The sequence below is a fragment of the Acanthochromis polyacanthus genome, chromosome 7 (genome assembly GCF_021347895.1).
Source record: "Acanthochromis polyacanthus isolate Apoly-LR-REF ecotype Palm Island chromosome 7, KAUST_Apoly_ChrSc, whole genome shotgun sequence".
NCBI lineage: Eukaryota > Metazoa > Chordata > Actinopteri > Pomacentridae > Acanthochromis > Acanthochromis polyacanthus.
Genome location: NC_067119.1, coordinates 30,133,130 through 30,155,593, shown reverse-complemented (window position 1 = coordinate 30,155,593; position 22,464 = coordinate 30,133,130). Strand labels below are relative to the sequence as shown.

The window sequence follows — 22,464 nt, the reverse complement described above, 5'->3', positions numbered from 1 at the left end:
TGAATAACACTTTAGAGGTCAAACAACATTTTGTACAACCTCGTTCTTGTGGAGAATGCCCAGGCCATCAGGGAGCACTGGGAGGCAAATTAAATGTTTGGTTTTAGGAGCAGTATTCATCATCCATATTTTCAACAGATATCTCCGGTTTCATTTTAAATGGTTGTTTATTATTATCTCAGCATGTTTAGTCACATTTGTATTTTCTTTTCTGTCTAGTCTCGCAGAATATGATTGAGCTAGTGTAAAGCCACATCACTGAGGCAGGAAATGGTTTGGGCATGTCCATAACCAGCACTGGACTCTACTTTGAATTTTAATAGCAATGTTCAGTTTGTCATTAACGGTTGGTTACTTCAAATCTTTTAAACAAGCCTTTTCAGTCTTTCAATCACTGATGATGACTGTTTTTATAGTTTGAGCCCAATGTTGCTGTTTTTTCCCCCTACATTAGAACACTTGGCCATAAAAATGTAATTAACGTAAACAATTAAATCCAAAACCGGCCAGTTTGTCCGTCATAAGCCTCGACATGCTGCATTTTCCCAGTTTATTGGCTGCATTGTGTAATGGTGCTGATGAAGGCCCGTATACGGCTGTTAATAGCTTCTGTGCTTTTTATGGCCGATGTTTTCTGTAGCCTCGTGGAGCTTATCACGCAAATGGTCCAGCTGCAATTAACTAACTGCATGTTCAGAGACAATTAAATTAAATTAGCAATTACATTACCACTACATCAAAGTACTCTATGTTAAGTGCTTCCACTTAATGATGCAGGCTGCAATTAAGGGTCACCTCCAAACGGACTTCACAGAAATGCAGTCCTGAGAACCTGCGTGTGGGAGGTCGTAAGAGCTGCTAGATTAAAATAACCTTCTTTGGTATTTAGATTTTATAATATTTCCATAATATTAAAATCTTTCAAAGGACAATCTTTAACATCAGCATGTTGCCTCTCTTTGAAGCTGTTTCCTCTGTGCAGAAGTGTCCCTTTGAGTTTTTCAAAGATTAATTGTCTGGTCTTTTATGAAGCCAAACATCTATTTTCTATGCGCTTGGAGGAAATTACTGCATGCATTCTTTTTTGTTACTTACTACAATTTTATTAATTAAGTACAGCAGCAGATAATCAGAGTTTAATATAGAAAAACTCTGTGTAGTTTGCATAAATAATTACAATAATGAATGAATACAGCAAGATAAAGTGTGAGAGCCTGTCATTAGCAGACATTCTCTCAGCATGGTGTTCATGTTTTTCTAGCGTGAACACAAGACCGCAAGCATCCTTATTACGTCTTTAATGTTGAAGGGAAGAAAAAACTACCATTTGGTTTGATTTGTTTTGCTAATGCTTTGACTAAAACCCTTTTTATGAACATACAGACCGCAGGATGGAGTCATGAGCACTCCTGGAATGTAACACACACTGTCTGAGCCAGCAATCTGCTGGGCACCACCTGTTTTTCCTCCAAATCATCCGATTGGTGATTCTCTCATGCGTTGAAAAAGGTCACATCAGCATTGATGATCCTCAAAGGCAGAGTTGACTCCCTGCAGATGTCTTGTACCAGGTTGTTCGCTGTTAAATCACGGAAGAAATGTACCCAAGCCTCCTATATCTTCTTCCCCTGTTGTATAGTTAGTGGTTGGTGATTAGCTTTTCACATCACCAGACACTCTCTTAACTTAGAGAATTAGAGAATAAAGGTTACACTGTAACCAGATGTTTCTCCACTGCATTGAAATTGTATTTCCACCTCGTTACACATTTTTCATGTACAGGGAAATGGTGAAACCAATTGTAGAGGATGTTGCAATCAAGTGAAGTGTGTGCAGAGTAGAAGCCAAGCCCAAAGCAGCAAACTATGCACAGATGCACATAGTTTGTATAGCCAGCAGCCCATACGCCTGCAAAGATGTGAGACCTACACCCTGTGATAAAGCGTGGCTGATACACAACCAAAACCTAATGGATTGATTGTTAGGGATGAAGGATTTAGTTGTAGTACCATTGTTATTACTGCTGCTTTAAACTATCTTCTTTGTTTATTACAATGAGGACATTACGTTGGTTCAAGGTTTGTCTTGCAGTGCCAAGATCTTCACTGGAAAATGGATTCACCATTTTTCTATGAGGGAACAAAAACTGTCTAATTTGTTCGTATTTATTTCACAGATTTCACAATTGTTCCAGGACAATGAGGCCCTGATAAAATAGTAACAGGGATTGTTTTGGTTGAGCATTTCTACACAGGAGGCCAAGCACTGTCATTAAAATGTATGATTCACCCAAAGAACCTAGAACGCCTGTCTTACTCCAATCTTCAAGTTGCCATTTTCAGCATGTAGGTTGCTGCTCAGAGGTCATTTGAAATCAGTAGAATGGGGGGAAAAAAGCCTCGTAAATGCAGGAAAGGCAGAAGGCAGAAGGGCTTATACATGAAATCCCCATCCAGGCAGACAGACTTGTTCGGAATAGTCTTAAAAAAGGAGTGCCAGTTGAAAAAGAAATACAATGTCATCACCAAAAAAGTGGAACTTACCTCAGCCTTTGTCAACGCCTAATGGTACATCATCTGGAAAGGAGCTGCATTGGTGAGTCAAACTCGTCCTAGACATTGTGAAAGGCAAAATTACTGCCCGCCGCTCAATTGTGGAGGCAGATGATAAAAGAATTGTTGCCTGAATAACTTTTCAGGGTTGTAAAATCCTGGACATAGTGGTATAACTATTAGAAATATTATTTTAGTTGCTGCCTTCAAAATTGTACTTTGTCATTTCATTGGAATGTGTTAAGTGTTATCTAACGAGAAAAGTAAGAAGTAGCGGTTGAAATGAAGAGGAAAGGCACTTTGACCATGCTGTCGATAAAGAGATGTCATCAGGGGTAAAAACAAACAACAACAAAAAAACATAATAGTGATTTGATTGTTGCTGCTTCCAAATATCTTTCAGGTTATAGTCTCCACTGAATGAAAAACACTGTAAGCAAGCAGATGCAGCATTATAAGTGGCCTTGCGATTGCCATCATGGATGATAAGATGTTCCTATGCATGTGAACTCCTAAACTGGGGCAGCAAGAATCTTCCCTTTTCATCCATTTCTTCTGATGTAATCTTTCTGTCACCTTCAAATGTGCTTGCACATTGTACCAACATACGCAATCAGTCACACTAATTACATAGGGGATACTGACGATCAAGGTAAACCACAAAGGATGAAACACATCCAGATAACACAGACAGTCTGTCAGATTCTGTCCTGCTCAGAGAGGTAAATGGAGCTCAGCATCTACTGTAACAACGTGCTGCAGGTTTATTTAATGAGCCGTGCTTTTTTTCTTTCTTTTTTTTACTGCTGGAGGACTCTTGTAATTCTTCTTTTTCTGCCCGAAAAGTATCAGAAACGCCTACAAGAGCTAAAACTGGAAGACAATAAAGCATTTCACTTTGCTTCATGTATTTAATAGTTTCTAGTAGTTTAGTTTCCCTGTGATTTGCAACACACCATGTTGTAATATATAATTAAAATGAAATTATGCTTATTGAGATGAGATGGTATGAGAAGTCTTGCTGGTACAATGACAATAACGAGCTGTGAATGTAGCACTGATGCCATGTGAAAGAGGGAAAATAAAAAAGAAACATTTGGCAATCCAGACAGCCTTATGGTGTGTTTTTTAACAATACATGGCTATATATAAGAAAATCTCCCCATCCTTACTGCCAAAAAAAGCCTATGTTGTTTCTGTCCAGCGATACTACAAGAACTTCAATGCAATGCAAAGGAGCTATAGCCTGTTTCACAAGCCTAGTTAGCTGTTAGGTTTCTGACCCTTTGAAAATGGTTGAGAAAATATTGATTTGCAATTTGCTTTTAGTGCCAAGTTAGCTGCTAACTGCAATTACACATATACACATTTTCAATTATCCATGAGTGCTCTACGCACATATCCAAAAGCAGTTAGCGCACACAGATACTTCCACTCACACACACAATATCGATTTTAAACAGGAAACCTGGATGAAGGAACCAAGGAAAGACAGCATTATACAGAGCTTACTACGTTTCCAGAGGTGATGGGTTGGATCTGCAGGGACTTAAGACTTACCGTTAAATTGGTATTGCACTTACACCCACACAAACGCGGCAACCATGAAGGCTGTTTCGGGGGGAAAAAAAACTGCACTTGTCATGAGCAGCAGCAAAGCAGGTAAAGCCTACTCCAAAGTACTTATGGATTTTTTAGGCCAAGGTCATTGTGGATCATCAGCAGTGAAGATGAAGGGTCAACCAGTCAATGGAGGTGTTTAAGCTCAGATCAGCAACGGCGAACTACTTCACCGGTGATACACCCGAACCAACAAAAGGTTCCAGGGTGACAGCAACAGAGGACAGATGCCTGAAATGGCTTTATTAATGTACAATTAAACACGAGCTCTCATATCCCCTTGAGCATTACAGAAACATGCAAATTAAGTGGGACTATGTAAATGTTTGATAGTGTCTCATTTCCATGAATGCTGCTCACTTGGCCATGTGGCTCCCGGCTCACTGACTCAGACATCTCACCTGCCCACAGGAGCATACGTTAATACAACTTACTCTGCTGATTTGATTTTTTTATAATTCTAAGTGCCTGGCTTATCTCAACACTGCAGGAAACAAAACTGAATAAAGCCAAATTATGCTTCAAATGTTATTGTGCAGTAATCTTGGCCTAGGTATTAGATAACACTTTACTACAAGGTGTACAGAATAGCGACCAAGAATATGAATAATGTCTCTGAATGAAAGATTCCAGAGTAGATAATGAAAATTTACTTGCAAATAGATATGAAACAACATGTAATGATTTGTTCCTAGATAATTGTGAACTGACATGTCGCCTCTTTCATAAAACACATTTTTCTATTGTCATCAAACCCCTTAAAGAACACTAAAACCGCCAATAAAATGAGCAAATATTTTTGTATCCAACATCAGATGGAGCTTGTTTCCATTAAGCTGTTAGCTGTGTACTATTATGAACACATCAGTGAGTCATACTGTTTCCCTGGGTGACATGTTCCTTCATTACAATGAGCATGGGAACTGTACTTTATTACTAGTCAGTCCCACGTACATTGTCTTGCTGCCAGGAATACTCACCAAGTGTGTATTTTAGAGCACCAAATGTGTATTAAACCACAGCTAAAAATAGTCCCAAAATGATGCACTATTTACTTCTGCTTTGCTAATATTTGCTGGAAAAACTACAGTGCCCTGCTGTTTGCTGTTTTAGGAACTCAGTTGTTTTTTAAGGACAAACTCCATAGCTTTTGTTGACAAAACCTACAGTATTGCATAGATTATTTAACCAACTTGTTAATAAGCAGATTCCATTTCTGTAAAGGATGGAGCTATCCACAGTGATGTCAGCCATTGGTTTGTGGACTATCCTTTTACAGCCTTGAGGTTGGAAGTTACTGCTACTGCATTGTAGCTACTTGTAGTCACAAATGATGAAAGAACATCATGCCGTATTGAAGGAGACTTGAAACTAGCAATTGAGATCATAAATTCATTAGGAAAATGTTTAGTGAAGTAACAAATCAGTTGAGAAGTGCGGTCATTCTTAGGTCAGACTTAATTCTGCATCAAGAAAAGTCCCCTTCAGTGGCCATTAGAAAGAATGCAGGTTAAGTCACTTCAACAGTTGCTTCACTTTACAGACTCGGACACTATATCTATGTTTTATACACAGTCTGCGGCACATCCTAGTTAACTTTAAACCTGCACAGTGACAGACACAATAATATTAACTAATCATCTATTTCTATTAACAGTACATAAGTCACTACCTCACCATTATTTACAATTTTTGATCACATACACTACCGTTCAAAAGGGTGGGGTCACTTAGAAATGTCCTTGGTTTTGAAAGAAAGATTACATTAAACTAATCAGAGATACAGTCTAGACATTGTTAGTGGGGAAAATGGCTATTCTAGTTGGAAATGCCAGATTTTAAATGGAATATCTCCATAGGAGTACAGAGGAACATTTCCAGCAACCGTCACGCCTGTGTTCTAATGCTACATTGTGTTAGCTAATGGTTTTGAAAGGCTAATTGGTGATTATAAAACCCTTGTGCAATTATGTTAGCACATGAATAAAAGTGTGAGTTTTCATGGGAAACATGAAGTTGTCTGGGTGACCCCAAACTTTTGAACCGTAGTGTAAATACCTGTTAAAGTTATCACGTCTAAGCTTCTCAGTGATGGAAATTCTGAAATTCCTTTCAATCACTCTACCTAACATACTCAGAGTATCTACATCATCAGCAGTAGTTTAGTCCATTGCTATAGTTGCTCCCATCTTCACCTCTGGCAAAACAATCATTGCTGGTTGACAGAAAATGTGTTGCTACCAGACTACTACACAGATCTAAAGCTCCAGTGTACTTTACAATTCTAAGAGATTTGGCTCTGATAGCTTTAGTCAGCATCCTGGAACTAATTTGGTAAGGGATTGAATGTAATATTAGGCACTCTCAAAGTTCAGCATCAGTGTTTTAATCTTTCCATAGGAGGCTAGAGAGCTCCAGACTTGGAATCTAAATGTGATCATTTTGAATACGCCCTAAACCTGCAACTGCATTTCCTTCCATGCCATTAAATAAACATGGTCAGCTAAACACAGACTTCACCCCTGGTCTGCGCCTAATTGAGAAAATAGTTTTGCAGCAGTATTCTCCGTAAACACCATGTGGGGGGTATCGTTTTAGGGTCAGAGAGAAGTTAATGGATGGGAACATCTGTTATGCATTGTGGCGATCGCCATTAGGAGACAGCGGGGGGTGGAGGGAGGTGGCAGTTTGTATGGTTGAAAGGACATTACCATATGCTGTGGCATTCGGATGGAACTGCTGGGCCACATTCCCACAGCATGGCCCGGATTTGCAGATATGCAGACGGTACAGGGAGAAGGTTATTTTGCAGAGAGTTTAAAAATTTAAATCTTTTGCTGCACTCTGAGAAATGACTGTTTTATGGCCATGCGACTGCCTGCCACTATTTCCTTACCTTGAGTAGGGGTCACAACATCCCTCAGTGTACAATCAATCAGTACTTTCTGCTGTGATTGATGCTTTTAAAGATGACATTTATTTACTGGCTGACTTTATATATCACTCCCCATGCTATAAGCGCAGCGCCCATGGTTCCAGGGTTTTCTTGGTTGTCATAGGTAACACTCTAAGGACTGTATTAATGACCTAGAGGCTTACCAATCCATTTATCATACACTTTCTCACTTGCTTGAGCAGAAAATAATGAACAGTAACGCCTAAATGCACCATCTAGCACGAGTCATCTTGAAAAGAAGAGTTTAGTGACACAAGGCAGACTAAAAGTAAATGATATTAGCTATTCCACTTAGTCTGTTAGTCATTATGCATGCTACGCTCATCTCTCACGTCTGTATATTTAGTTAAAGTTTTTCGTGAGCTAGAATACTGTATGTAGTAGCAGATTTCAGTGGGTCCATGAATATACAGTAGCTTCTGTTTGAAGCAGATAAATACTCAAGATCAGATAACTTGCTACAGCAAATCAACTTATCAAGATGATGCAACCAATGCATTAATGAAGACACCTGCTAGACCTTTTTACTCTGGCAGCAGTTAAATGTGCTCTTAGTTGTAGCAAGATATAAATATGTGTCTTTTCATCCTCAAAGTCCTGGACATCAGAGCTGCAGTCATTAAAATGTCAGATATATTTGCTCAACTACTATTTTGTGCAAGTCTTTATGAAGTTAAAAATGCGAAATAACCCACAGAATGTACTTGCATACGGCTTCCTCTCACAGAAGTTGATATTTAAATGGATGTATGCTACGAAGCGGAATGAATGCCTCTGCAAAATGCGGCTTTCATTAGCAGCAGCAGTAAATTATTGTCATTTTGTTAGTTCTGGTCATCCATCAAATTGGCAATAGATTCTAGTCAATGAGTAAATTGCTAAGATCTGGAAGTGTGGTTACACTGCTATAAAAACAGTCAGATTGAGCAACGTATGGACAGCCTCTCTCTTGAAAATGATGTTCCTATGCAGCCAAACTGCATCCTGTTTTGTTTTTTAACCCTTTGATGCACAATATGAGTCAAGAGATACCCATTTTCCATTGAATACGGGTCACTTTTGACCCATGTTGTGCATCAAACGGTTAATGCAGCTTAGTTGTACATATAGGAATGTAATTTTTGTGAGACATAGTTGTATGAAAGCACACATGACGATGGAAAGTAAAATAATAAACAAAACATTAACCTTCATTGCTCACTGTAGTTGTGATATTTCTCATTACAGGCAATTTTACTGTGTTCAAAGATATCATGAGCAAAAACAATAACAGTCAAACTATTAACATAATAATCAAATTATAATAAAGTGAAATTTTCCTTCAAACCCTGCACCTTTAGTCTGATTCAACTCCAAGCTTCTACAAAGAAATGGCTGAGTTTAATTTCCAGCCAGACACTGAACATCCTCCTGAGTTTATATTATGGTTATCTATATTTAAAATGCTCTATAAAGATGTTTCTGTGTAAAGCCACCTTTGATTGAAACACTAACTCTGTCTTTGTGCTGTCTAGGTGTGGCAGTGTGGAGGGAGCATGGAAGTCCTGCCATGTGCCAGAGTGGCCCACATTGAGCGAACCAAGAAACCCTACAACAATGACATAGATTACTATGCTAAGCGCAATGCCCTGCGGGCCGCTGAGGTGTGGATGGATGAATACAAATCCCACGTCTACATGGCCTGGAACATTCCCATGAACGTAAGTTTTGCTCAATCTTAGATCACTCCCTCCTTTAATCCCAGAGCTCCCTTTTGCTCGTCCTCCTACCATCTCACTTGCTCATTCAGACATGCAGCCCAGGTCTCCGGAGACACCAGTCAATAGAAATTCAAAATTCAGATTTCATCCCACTTGACCTTCACATTGGCAGCAGAGCAAAGGCAAAGCAAGAAAGCAGTGGAGTCTTACTCCAAACAGATGAGAGAGGTGTACCAAGTGAAGTGCCTCATGTCTAATCAGTCTATTTTCATACACATCAGTTTAGCTTAATTGCTTTCAAGGGTCTTTTGAGATGGGCTGCAAAATAATAAACAGCTACTTTCATTAATAAAGAGTTTAATATTGAATCCTAATTGCCTCTTCAGGCATGCAGAATGAGATGAGTGTCAGTGAAGGACATCAACGAAGGCCTCCAAACGCTGGCCAAAACAATACACCGACGCTCCTAACTAAATAATAACCGGCTGCGTGGTCGTCGGCTGCTGATGCCTGCATGTCGTCTAGCAACGAGGCCCAAAAATCATTATGAGAGAACTCAGTAGGTGCAAGTGAGAAGTGCCAACTGGGGAAAGGTTATGTGTGTGAACCATAAAGAAGTCGTGAGGTTTGAATTAGATGGGATACAGGGATGCAGAAACTTTGACAAACTAGCCAATCAGTCCGCATCCCTTCTTGAGTGTAATTACACACACAGTGGTAAGGCATGTTATTACCTCCGCTGTCCTGTGGCGCAGAGTTATTTTGTGTACAGTACAAAGACCTAATGCTACGATTATCCCCACCAACCCCACCCACCTCCCTCCCCCATCTCCCAACCTGCTCGTACGCACAATAACAGATTCTTGTTATTGTCGACGGTACCTGCTGAGAGCACAATTACATTGGTTGGCGAAAGCTTTATGATTCACCACAGTGGCCGGCACCGAGTCCAACAACATCTCTCTGAAATTTAATACATTTGTTAGTGTCACTTTATGGTGGCCAAAAAAAGGTGGATTCTTCCAAATCGAATTCATTATCAACAGATGTTGGAGGCAAGTTCAGCAGCTGACTATAGACTCCAGCAGAGATGGAGGCTGATGAAAAGTATTTGCCTGGAAGCATTGTCTGGTAATAGCACAGCTGTGTGTGTGTCTGTCTTTGTGTGTCTAATTTCTATGGGAAACCATCGTCCTTTCTATGCATGCACTGTATATTTGCTGTGACTATAGAGAATGTGTGTTCATTTACATATTCATGTACGTTTAAGCAGTGCACTGTATATGCACATACTGATCTGGGCTTTGTGTGTGTTTGCATCAGAATCAGGCCGGAGTGCCAGGCGGTGCAGCTATTAGGCATTCCCCCAATCAATCTGGGAAGCCACCTCCATAATGCAGACATGGCCGTGAGGGCTCATAATTAAGCAGCTGATTAGAATTTGCTCAGCACAGATCATGTCTAATGAAAGAACAATGAAGGTCCCACAAGACAGGTGCATCTATCCATCTCTTAACTAAACGCTCATTGCCTCCTCTCAGCACCTCAACACTCTAGCATCTCCCATCTCTCCAGGAGCTCGCACTCTAGTAAGTAAAGTGCCTGCTGACTAGTAGTTTTCTTTGTTTTGCACCATTTGTTGATAGAACCCTGGGGTTGATTTCGGGGATGTCTCGGAGCGCCTGGCCTTAAGGAAAAGGCTGCAGTGTCGGAGCTTCCGCTGGTACCTTGAACACGTCTACCCGGAGATGCGGATCTACAACAACACCATCACATACGGCGAGGTGAGAACAATACGTCTTAACAGGATTACTGGAAATAAACTGCATGTTAATTTTGCCATATCATCATCTGTAATAGAATTACAGACGATGCTATAGAATAGAGCTGTGATTCAAAGAGGATGCAAACACTGAGGCAGCTAATGTGATTCCACAAAGATAAATACAAAAAATGATTTGGTGAGAACTTATCAGAGTGAGCTGGCCATTATCAGGATCTTTTATTGCGACCGTCTTTCTGAGTAAGATAACCCTGATAAAACCCTTTTTGAAAAGGTGTCAGCAGTGAGTGGATATCTGCTTTAGTTTGTACAAAACAGCCATTTGAAGGTAAACGTATCTCGTTGCTATAGCGATGCAGCATCAAAGAACAGGATTAGATGCAATTTTCCTCATAATGAGTTTTAATTAAGCACTTATTAGTTTTCCATTCCAACTTGATTGTTTTGGGCTTGGCTGCACACTCAGCACAGCAGGGGGAAGAAAACAGGATTATGACAGGTTGAAGAATTGAACACTCTCCTGAGTCAGATGCCACTTGGAGCTTCGCAACTCACCCTTTTTCCTTATATCAGTTTCAACAATGGAAAATCAATATGCTCTGCATGTCAGAATACATCAGAATTAACCTCTAGACTCATCAAAGCTGTGTGAATTCACTCCCTCCTTTGTTTCCGCTGCCGTCTGCTTTGGCTCTGGCTCCCAGCTAATGGATTCCTCAGAGCGACATCCACTTAAGTGGCACTATTTCAGATCTGTCGACAAGCTGGGAAACAGTTACCTTGTGTTGCCACACAGCCACTGCAGCAGAAGTGAGTCTCATCTGTCACTGAGCATCAGCACCGCGCTCGGCCATGCTGACCAGACCAGCTGAGTGGAACGTTCCCTGACAACAGCACATGATAGATATGTCACAACCTGGAAATGAAGCTGTATGCATTCAGATCAAACAGAAGCAAAGCTCATGCTCAATGCACCATCATCTGGAGGCCTGGAGGAGAGAGAGAGAGAGAGAGAGAGAGAGAGAGAGAGAGAGAGAGAGAGAGAGAGAGAGAGAGAGAGAGAGAGAGAGAGAGAGAGAGAGAGAGAGAGAGAGAGAGAGAGAGAGAGAGAGAGAGAGAGAACGAACTGGGATTGGTCGCTGCAAGATGATATCGTGTCATGGCCCAGGCATCACTTTGAGATAGTATAAAACTGTGTGAGGACTGCTGTGTGAGCAGACAGGAGGCAGCGTAACAAGCTACCAAGAAAGACTTGATGGGTCAGATTCACTTGATGAATCCTTGATAAATAACCAACAGTTCATTTGGCGTCAGAAAACATTTCCAACAGCATGTTAATATGCACAAATGATACAAACTGTGTATTGATACTTCTATTTTTTGAGTTCAAGCAAACCTTGGCCATTATCATACCATTATCAGTTTCAGCCTGTTTTCTCTGCTGCTTTTCTCAGTGCTAAAGAATTGTTTTCCCCGGGTTAGCCGCTCTCTTTTCAATGTACCACAGCTGAATGTGAAGACTGAAATAACTTGTGCAACAATAACTCTCCAACAGGGAATTTAAAATGCTTCCTAAAAACCAGCCATTAGTGATGTTCTCATGGCCGTATACTATTCTGACAGAACCTGCAGTCTTTTCTTCATTTCACGGTTTTTGCTGTAAGAACAATTCAAAATCAGACCTGTACTAATAGATTTTTGCCACTTAGAGCAGAAACAAGCTGTAAACTGCAAACTAATATGCATCCAGCAGATGCAGAGCAACATTAGCATTTATTAGGACTGGTGTTTCTGTTCATTCAACAAATGGCAGTTGTCCATTCTTCACTTTCATGTTAATTCTGGCTGCACCAACTCCTAACGGAACTGTGTGACACTAAAGCTGCTAAATGTGCCACTATGTTGACAAGTTAGCTGCTAACTTTGTCTATCTGCTGTTTGGTGCAAGGGAGGTAGCACGTACGAGGGGTTATTAAAGCTTTTTGTTGTAGAAAATCTGCCTGCTGTGTGTGGAAATAAAACTGATAAAGAGGTGACAAGGATGAACCAAAACAGTGAAGCTGTGTTCTCTGGGCTCCTACAGTGTCTCACAATGATCTCTGAACAAACTCTCCTGCGCTTTTCTTTCAGGTAAGAAACAGCAAGGCCAGTGGCTACTGTCTGGACCAGGGCTCGGAGGACGATGACAAAGCCATCCTCTACCCCTGCCACGGCATGTCCTCCCAGGTCAGACCTCACTTATCAGCCGTTTGCGCGCCTACGTTGACTGCTGTGTTCATTAAGCAGCCATGTTCATCAGTCAATACTGCAATTAGTGAAGCTGTCAGTCAGCGTATTGTATTGATTGTTCCAGAGACAACCGTTATTACAAGTGTTCTGTTTTATATTTGACTTCCTTGTGTTGCTCACTGAAAAAACTAAATACTCATAACTACTCCCGGGTTGTTCAATCGACATATTCTGCATTTTAACTCTGGAAGACTTGCCTCAAGATGATGTGGTGCAATTAATCTCCTCGTTTAGCAGACATGTTCAAGAGAGATATGTCTGCCTACTTCCCATTTAACAGGACTATAGACGCCCACACACGCCTCGGCTGAAGCTTTTAAGTGATCGTTCTTTAACAAGTCCTATTTTTGGTCAGTAGTTGTACATTAAGGTGTACATGAGAATACTCATGGCCGAAGAACTAACAAGATGTGGATGACACTTTAATAGGCCCACACACACCCACTTGGTGTTCTCACTTTCAATAGCTGAGCTTGGGTTAAACAGGGCACAGAATTCATAAAGATATTCAAACTCCACATACAAAAGATGGTGTGAAGTGTAGGTTGCTACCAGTACAGGCTGAAATGGCCATTGGTTGGGAAAGCATGCTGTGTAAGTCCAGTGTTCATGATGTTTTTGCAAATCATTAAGTTCTGGAATCTGCTTAGAGCACATACCTTGAATCTTATATTCACGTTGGCTGCGTGTACTTATAGGCAACCTGGACTGAAACTATTGCTACAGTGTATCTGCTTAGGTTAAACTACCTCGACTGCTCCTGCTGACTTGGCAACGTCATCTTAATGCCATGACCTGCTCCGTTTGTCAGACACCATCACTGTTTTTCTTGTTCCAGCAAAGAAGAAGCGTTAGCAAAGCCGCTGCCATGATAAAATGGGTCAATATAAATTTGTGTAAAAGACTGCAAGCAACTCTACAGGGTCATCGTTCACCCTCTTGAGTGCTCAACACTGACCTCTGAAGCAACCTTTACTCATTTTTGCCTGCAGCTATCAGTATGCTCCCTAATAACAACCAGCAGCCTGATCAACCCACCAAGCAACAACTAAACAGTCGTCTTCAGCTACCATGTTAAGTCCATTATCATCACCAAGGAATGCAGTGGAGTAATGATATTTGAGTTTGTCCGTCTGTCTGTCTGTTAGCAACATTACTCAAAAACGGACTAACGGATTTTGATCAAATCTTTCGGGAAGGTCAGAAATGACACAAGGGCCAAGTGTTTAGATTTTGGCAGTGATGTGACTTGTAGTCTGAATCCAAGGATTTATTAAGGATTTCCCATTGCGATATAGCGGCACGGCATCACTGTAACTATGACAACAAGTGAACATTTTGTTGCACATGATTGCCATCCTGCTACAAATCGACTGTTGATTGGGACTGATAGGACTTATCTGTCGGAAATGACACAAGGAAATTGTGGGGGTGTTTCCGAGTCCCATCAATTCCCACCACATATTTAGGTCACGCGATTCGGTATCCATACAAAACGTAGACATGCATAATACACGCCTGTGCTCAGCGCAAGAGTATTTTGTTTGTGGTTACATCTATATTAGATGGCAATATTCTATGTTGCCGTGATTTCTGCAATGATTTTTTTTCAAGTTTTTCATCCGTCAGTATTGATAGCACGCTTGGCAGAGTACTGCGCTCTCTGAGTGCTTTACTCAGTGTAACCAGCATGCCTCCTAAAGTTAAAAGAAAATCTTGCAACAATCCTAAAACCCAGAGCCACACGTAATATTGCCCAGCATGGCTTTTACTCGCATCTATATGATATGTCCTCTAAGCTTGTGTGGGTTTGACCTGCATGTAAGGTCTCGGGGGGGAAAAAAATACATGTAAAAAGATATGTAAATAAAAAATCCTGCTGTATGAAATATTTCTACTACTGGATTTTGCAGATTTTTTCAGGTTTCTGCCATGAATATTTGTATCCTAAATCAAATCGATATTTAGCGTGACCTCCCTTCTCAGCACCAATTCTCCCAGGCACACTTGCGTGCAAGCTGCTTGGCAGTTTGGGTGTTCGGAGCATCTTAGAGAACTTTCCACGGTTCATCTGTGGATTGAGACTGTCTCGATTGCTCGGGTCTTCTTCATCCCACACAGACTGCATGATGTTGAGATCAGGGCTCTGCGGGGGCCACGCCATCTGCTGCACAACTCCTTGTTCTTGTTGTTGCTGAACACACTTCTTTATGACTCTGCGGTGTGTTTAGGTGCTTTGTCCTGCTCTAGAATCAATTTGCGACCGAACAGATGCCTTCCCTGATTTCACTGCACGATAAGAATGAGATTCTACAGGGCTTGAGACTTCTTCCCACTATAGACAGTGTGATATGCATCCATGTGTAGCAGTCACACTAAATGAATGACAAGGCTTGTCTTTGCCTCCCGTCTTATTTAATTACCATTTGAATCTCCTGCAGAGTTGATAAAAAATTCTAAACAGATTCTGGGTATTACAGTTGGAGAGTATTAAATGAGATGGAAATGCACACAGATGACAAGTGAAGACTGATTTAAAAAGTCAGAACATCAGTCAACAGGCTCATTTACAGCGCTGTCAAACACGGCCTATCTGCATTCAGAGTTAAATGCATAAAATGACAAATTATGGAATACATTCAAATATACGGCGTTCAGCTCAGAGGATCAAATAGACGGGTATAAATGTGGGACCCACAAGTTTAAACTCTGCTTTTATTTTCCGAAGTACGACGAGTATTAAGTTTGATGGTTGTTTCGTTCTGTTAAAATTACATTGTCGTCAAAGTCTCATAAAGTACATTTAAAAAAAGACCACTCTATTGTTAATGCTTATTTTGATTTTGCACTATGTGAATTTGTTTCACATTATTTCAATAAAAGTAATCAATAGGCATTTATAGGCTTTTTCCATCTTGTTGCGCATTCTTTGTCATGTCGTTTGTTGATTGTAGTCAATGAAAATGAACAAAATTCAAGCTAACAACTTAAACAACTTAATTTGAAGAGCAAACAACAGAACAATAGTCTTCCAAATCGATAAAAGAGTTCAGGGTTCTATAGCAATTAATAAGAAGAGCGTAGACGTAGAGGACTGTTTGGTTTGTTTATGTTATTTTTAAAAGGAAAGTAAAGCCAGAGAAAACAATGCATTTGTTTTCCATTAACAGTAAAGGAGTGCACAGTGTAAGGCTCTTGGGGGTTTGGTACTAAACTAAACCAAATCACACTGCGTCATGATCATTTTAAATATGGTTAGGATATGAAGGCAACACTGGAAAACTAGGGCACTCCCAGGTGAGAGTGTATGTAATTATATGAATATGCAGTGTGTTGCAGCTGAAATGAGAACACGTGTGCTTAGCGCAACCTTTATTTGAAGATACCAGAACAAATGGCACTGTGGGTGGGTGGGAGGACGCTGTCCTGTTTTTGTGCTTTTTTTTTCTTTTCCTTTGCGCAGTGAAACCAAAACTAATCCTAAAGGCAAATCATGCAAATGCTGTTCATGCATCATTTTTTTCTCCCCCAACCTTCCTAACCACTGCTCTTGCTTGTGACTGACATGTTCATTATCTGTCATTGGAGGGAGCATTAGAGGGAGGAAAGCAGCTCACCGGCCTCCACTCCAGAGAGCTCCTTGGGGTCCAGTAGAGTAAGGCTCCACTGACTCTTTAATCCTGAAGCCCGGGGGAAATAAACAAATGGAGATGAATTTTGTGTCTTTGTGTCATTAGATTACAGTGATGACTGACATTACTGTGGGCGGCCCGAATTCAATTTCATGGGACACTGTGATTTTGCATTCCTTTTTACCATCGCTGCTTTTACTTATGAAAAAAATGTAATTGGACAGAATAAACCTTTTGCTTCTGAGCAATGAGTCTCTCTCTCTGCCAGCTCTCCCTGCGGAAATCTAAATCATGGCTAATGTCTCACCTTTGTCCAGCAGTACAATGCAGTGAAAGCCCAGTGGAGGAGCTACAAAGCCTGCACCTTGCTCTACTCTCATACAAACACACCTAGATGTAGTCTATTAAAGCAAATGATGCATTTTTTTCCTTTGGATTTTTCTTTTGATACCATGTGAATGCAGCTTTATTCTTTGTCTGTTCTGCCACACTGGCCATTAATCTTCATGGTAACCACTAATACGCACATGAGAACAGCAGCTCAAGAAATAACAAGACGTTTCTCTGGGAGCTCATATTTTTTGTCTGGATGATGAGAATGCACAGCGGCAAACTGTGATGCAAGTTTCAAAGGAGGAGGCAGGATTAATGAGCCCTGGTAATCTGACATCTCCCACAAAAACAGTAAGAATATGGAGCTGTAACCGGCTGGATGTGTGCAGAGGTGTGTGTGGTTATTTTGTAGCAGCCTGACGTCATTTACATGAGATTTTAATCAAAGTAAAGACACTGGACAGCTCTGCGTAATAACGATGCACTTTGGAGTAGCATTTCTCATAGAGGAGGCTGCAGATTTATCAACACATCTGTCCTGCTGCCTTCAAATGACTGCAGGGAGTTCATGAACTGAGGGAGAAGCTTTTCATCCTGTATAAAGCAGCTGTGTACAAGTGTGAGAATGACCCATATTCATTTAAAGATGAACAAAGAACCATTTACCCTGTTTCTGCATTGACCATTTTAAAGAATGTTTGATATAAATTGTTTTTTTAACCCTTGTCTTGTTTTAGGATAAAAAATTACTAATTTAATAGCATAGAAAAACCCCTAAATTACCTTTTTCAACGTGAAATTCAATGACTTTTCCTAAAGTGACCCCAACATTAGGAAAGGTGAAACATTGTCTTTGTTCACATTTTCATCAAAGCTGTACACCAACAGTGTACAAAGATTGTCTTTGGATCATTTTGGCCCAGCAGTTAAAAATCACAGTGCAGTGGACTAACACACACACCCACATCACACACATGCGCACACACACACACACACAGTTTTGTAGTTTTCCATTCCATTGTACAGTACGCTGTGCACTTTCCTTCAAAAAATGTATTTCAAGCTGCTTTTTGTACATTTTCAGTACTTTCTTTGGATATAGAAGTACTATCTCTTGCTAAACAAATAATAATTACACCTTTGCAGCAATAGTAGTGATAATAAACCTCTACTTTAGAAAAGAAAACCATTGAAACATGTGTGATGTAATAAAAACGAGTGGTGTCCATGGATTAAATACAGTCTTTCCCTCTGAAGAGCAGAAAACCCAGACATTCACAAAGTGTGTAATGCATGACAGGTTGGTTCTTCATGTAAAACAGATTTTGGGTTGAAAATTCAATTAAGCTGCTCTGTTTTAGAGGCTCAGTGAAGACAGGTAATTTTGACCCTTAGAACAAGGGGAATGTACAGGATTTTAGCCCTTTGATGCGCAACATGGATCAAAGATAGCCATAGCCCATTGAATATGGGGTCACTTTTAACCCACGTGTGCATCAAAGGGTTAATGCAACACGAGGGGTTAAATATTAAGCACTGTTGCATTATTTCTGTGCATTTGCTTCAAGTGAATAGTTCAAACCATGTATTCCTGAGACGACCTGCTCACTGAACTATAAAGAAAATGTCCAGTATTTTCCTTTCTCACAAACAATCCCAGCAATGTGTGGCACACTCGGGTGTGCATGGTGCTGATGAATGTCTGCTGCACCACTTATGCTAAAGAGCTTCTTAAGTCTCTCATAAAGTTTGTAAAAGAAGCTCACTCAGACTCCATTCGACACCACACTGTAGTCGCATGTTGTAGCTGCAGAGCTCAGACCCAAGTCAAGCTATAAGACGTTTGCCTTAATCTGTGGCGTAGCTTCCTGTCAGAGCATGGTACAGGAAAGGTAGAAATGCAGAGATTAACAACCTAATGCACAAACACTCATTCATATATTTACACCATCATGAAGATAATTTAGAGTTAATTAGGAAACCTGAAATTAGCTTGACCTCTAGAAAACCCCTTTTTATGACTGCTGGAAGCAATGGAGCGTCTAACGCTGCTGCACGAGGCGCAGGTTAATTGGCTTGGCAGAATCATTTCCTTGTGCTAATTATTTGTTATGGTCTCATTTTAAATGTATTAGCGTATTGAAGGCTGCCACAGTGCGCTTTAAACAGGTATTAGTGGTGGATTATATGAGTTTTTCCTTGTGCCCAGTCACAGTTTGCACCTTGGTTAAACCAGCTCAGAGAGTTATAACCTCGAAAGACCCAAAGCAGCCCGGCAAAATTCCATGACGAATTCACAGTGAATAATGACCTTTAGGCTGGCACCTTGTGAAAAATAGCCCTGTTATGTGTGTCGCTTTTAGACTGAGTTTGAAATATGTTTATGTAAATTTCTGTCATTCCTTCATCCAAAGAATTATATTTATCAGCATCCTTGTGAGCTGCCCACCGAGCTCCGGTGAACCTTGAGTGACACGTGAAGTGGCTCTTCATTGTTTTCCTATTTGTTCTGAGTGGCTCTTTAGGGCAGAACATTGGATTAAAACCCCCGCGTGCCTTCTCTCTTCTCACAAGGTGAAACACCCACACAGACCACTTACTGCAGCTTCTCCACTCACACCAAGTTATGTGAGACAGAGAGATTTTTACATGCTAGAATTGTTTGATGAAAGTACTTTGTGGACAATCAGCATATGACCAGAATAATAGGTTTGTATACCATTAAATGTGAGTCTTATGGGATTCATTTGCATGTTTGTAGAGATACTTTTGCAGTATAGGGTCAGAACTGTGCCTTCTTCAATGTAAATTTCTTAACCCTTAGATGCATAAGTTATCTTTCATACTTTTAAAGAAATTGTAATATTTGTATCGGCTACCACAAGCTCTTTATTAAACCTGGAAAGACGGAAATTAACAACAGCTGAGGGAAAAGAGTTGAAAAAGGTGATGACATTCTTCTATTGCTGTTCTGTGTAAAATTCTCCTTTTTCAATCATCAAAATGTTCAAAATCTATTATGAAGTGAAAAATAAACATTTCAAACATGAAATCATTCTTATGTGGACAAAAATATAGGACAAACAACAATACAAATTGTTGTTCTTAACCCAAACAGCAAAAAATTGCATAAAACACACTGATTTTTATATGGGTCACTTTGACGCCACTTATTGGAGCGTGTTGGGTTCAATCACTTGTGCATCTAAGGGTTAATCACACCGTCAGATCAGTTGTTCTTATAGATTTCCTTAAACAAACAAAAAAAATACATTACATAAAAATATGTGGCGTGTTTGCATCACTTTTATTTCCAGCAGGCTGAATTCACTGGCTTGCATGATCTGAGCAGCCTAAAGCTGCCTGCTCTGTACTTAACAGGAGACAGCATGTGCGTGCGGTTCAGGACAGTCAAGCAGGGCCGTTGTCATACCGAAGACCTCCCTATCTTTGGCATCTCATTTTTCAGGGAGGATCACTCCCATAAATAATAAATGCTCTCTCTACTGTATCCTTACGTAACGGATACGTATCGTTACAGAGCCTTTCATGTGAGGGATTAAACAGTGAGGGATCAAGTTTTGGTTTGGGGAAATATTGTGCGCATTAATGAGCTGTGTGCTCTGTGCAGTGCTGTACACTCATCCTTTCTACAAAATACAGTGAAACAAGGACACACAGTATTGTATTTTTTTTTAATCTTGGAGATCTCTAAGAAAGGTCAAGCAAAGTATTCTGTTAAAAATTGGACCTCACTCTGGCTTTTTTAATATAAAATTATTCTGCAACCAAAATCCAAAAAACCCATAACATTTTAGTCTCATTTGTTTTTGTTTTTAATATATATCATACAATCACTTTGGGTGTGCATTTGTTGCCATGTTTGTGTACTGTTACCATGGTTACCAGTGTTGATTCTCATCTGCGTCTCCGCTCTACGGTGACACAACAGACAGGTTCTCCTCAGTAAATCCAGTCGACGTTTTCATTTCCACACTCTGAACCAATCGAAATCGAAATCACCTGCTACATTAACAGTGTTGCATTAAATTTAGCTTCCCTTTTCATGAATGTCGCTGCTCCAGTTTTGTTGCAGCTTTCATGCATAAATTCAAGTTGACATTTACAGCTTGACACATTACAGCTTCTGATTGTAAGGAGCTTCTTATTTAACAGCAGGACAACAGATCAACAGATTGATCTACTGACCAAGAGAAATGCTGGACAATTATAGAAACTTCCACATTCCACAAAAGCTAAAAACAGGGATCTGTTGATTTTCCATTCATCCATCTTGGAAAATTATCCTTACTTTTTGTTGTTGATGTTTTTTTCTTTTTTCTTTTTCTTTTTTAACTAAAATTGTAAACATTTTGATCATAGTTCCCATCTTAATATTCTGTAATAGTTTTTATTTACCAAAGCAACCATGACACACTTAAATACAGTTTCAGTGGAGAGGAAAACTGCCGTTAACTCTACTTAGCACATATATATTTGTCATTTAGTCTTTATGGTAGCCAAATTTTTGTTACATGTTGGCAGTTTTGATGTCTTTAAATCTTCTATATAATTTAGTGCTAATGATACAGTGAGTTTGCCTAATAATAATTTTACATTGAAGATTCATTGAATCCTTTACAATGTGTTGTGAATAAGTAACAAAGACTGCCAGAAGAAATATGTTTTACGGCTCCAAAAGCAGAGGCAGCATCTGGAGTTTTTTTAGGTATTGTGTTGCTTCTATGACACGTTCATCATTCCCCATTTGGAATTTGCCTTATTCCTATACAAAAGAAGAGTAGACAGCTATGGAGCAAAGAGAGACGCGCAGCCCGCCGGGATGCAGCTATTTCAAGCATTTTAGCTCATATGCTATAGTATGTGTCCAAACCACTCAGCTGTCAGGTTGCTTTCATGTCAGTTATTTTGGGGGTTTAAATGCAGATAGTTCAAACAACAATGGAAGCATAACCATCATTCATATCTGGTACACATTCTGCCAACCAGAATGGAAACTTCAAACTCCTTTTTTTCCCCCAGCTTCACCTCCTTTGTATTTTCTACAGTCTGTCTTTGTTGCACAGAACTGCTAAACAGCATCACAGCAAGCAACATTCAATCACATTTTCTCACTGAAGCACATTTCAGGGCTCATGCTTTCCACAGATGCCCTCTGAAAAGTGGAGTGTTTGCTTTTTGAAGCTATTACAGCGCTTGAGTCTGGCGGCGTAACGCATCATTTAACTCTGTGTTGCAGCTCGCCCGCTACTCTACGGAGGGGCTTCTCCAGCTCGGACCCCTGGGGTCGACCACCTTCCTGCCTGACACAAAATGCCTCATTGATGATGGCAGAGGACGGACTCCCAGCCTGAAAAAATGTGACGTTGTCTCAAGGATTTCCCAGAGGCTTTGGGACTTCACACAGGTAAAATTCAAGGCTTGATCAGATGTTTTGACATTGATCTTCACCACTTCAAATAAGACAGTAATGCATTACATACAGGAATGACACCATGATGTGCATTACAACCAACCATATGTTTTTCTTAACACTTACTGGGCAAATTTACACTCATGTTCCTGTGTTTTGTTTTTT

The 22,464-nt window shown here is 40.2% G+C and overlaps 1 protein-coding gene and 1 long non-coding RNA gene across 2 annotated transcripts in view; both read left to right on the top strand.

Moving 5' to 3' along the window:
• LOC127534634 (uncharacterized) overlaps nucleotides 1–22,464 on the top strand; it is a 297,338-nt gene that overhangs the window by 186,664 nt on the left and 88,210 nt on the right. The window lies entirely within an intron of this gene.
• galnt9 (polypeptide N-acetylgalactosaminyltransferase 9) overlaps nucleotides 1–22,464 on the top strand; it is a 145,545-nt gene that overhangs the window by 122,056 nt on the left and 1,025 nt on the right. The window contains exons 7-10 of the mRNA XM_022211094.2: nucleotides 8,643–8,828; nucleotides 10,475–10,612; nucleotides 12,742–12,837; nucleotides 22,126–22,293. Coding sequence (XP_022066786.1) covers nucleotides 8,643–8,828; nucleotides 10,475–10,612; nucleotides 12,742–12,837; nucleotides 22,126–22,293 — 588 coding nt within the window. The remainder of the gene's footprint in view (nucleotides 1–8,642; nucleotides 8,829–10,474; nucleotides 10,613–12,741; nucleotides 12,838–22,125; nucleotides 22,294–22,464) is intronic.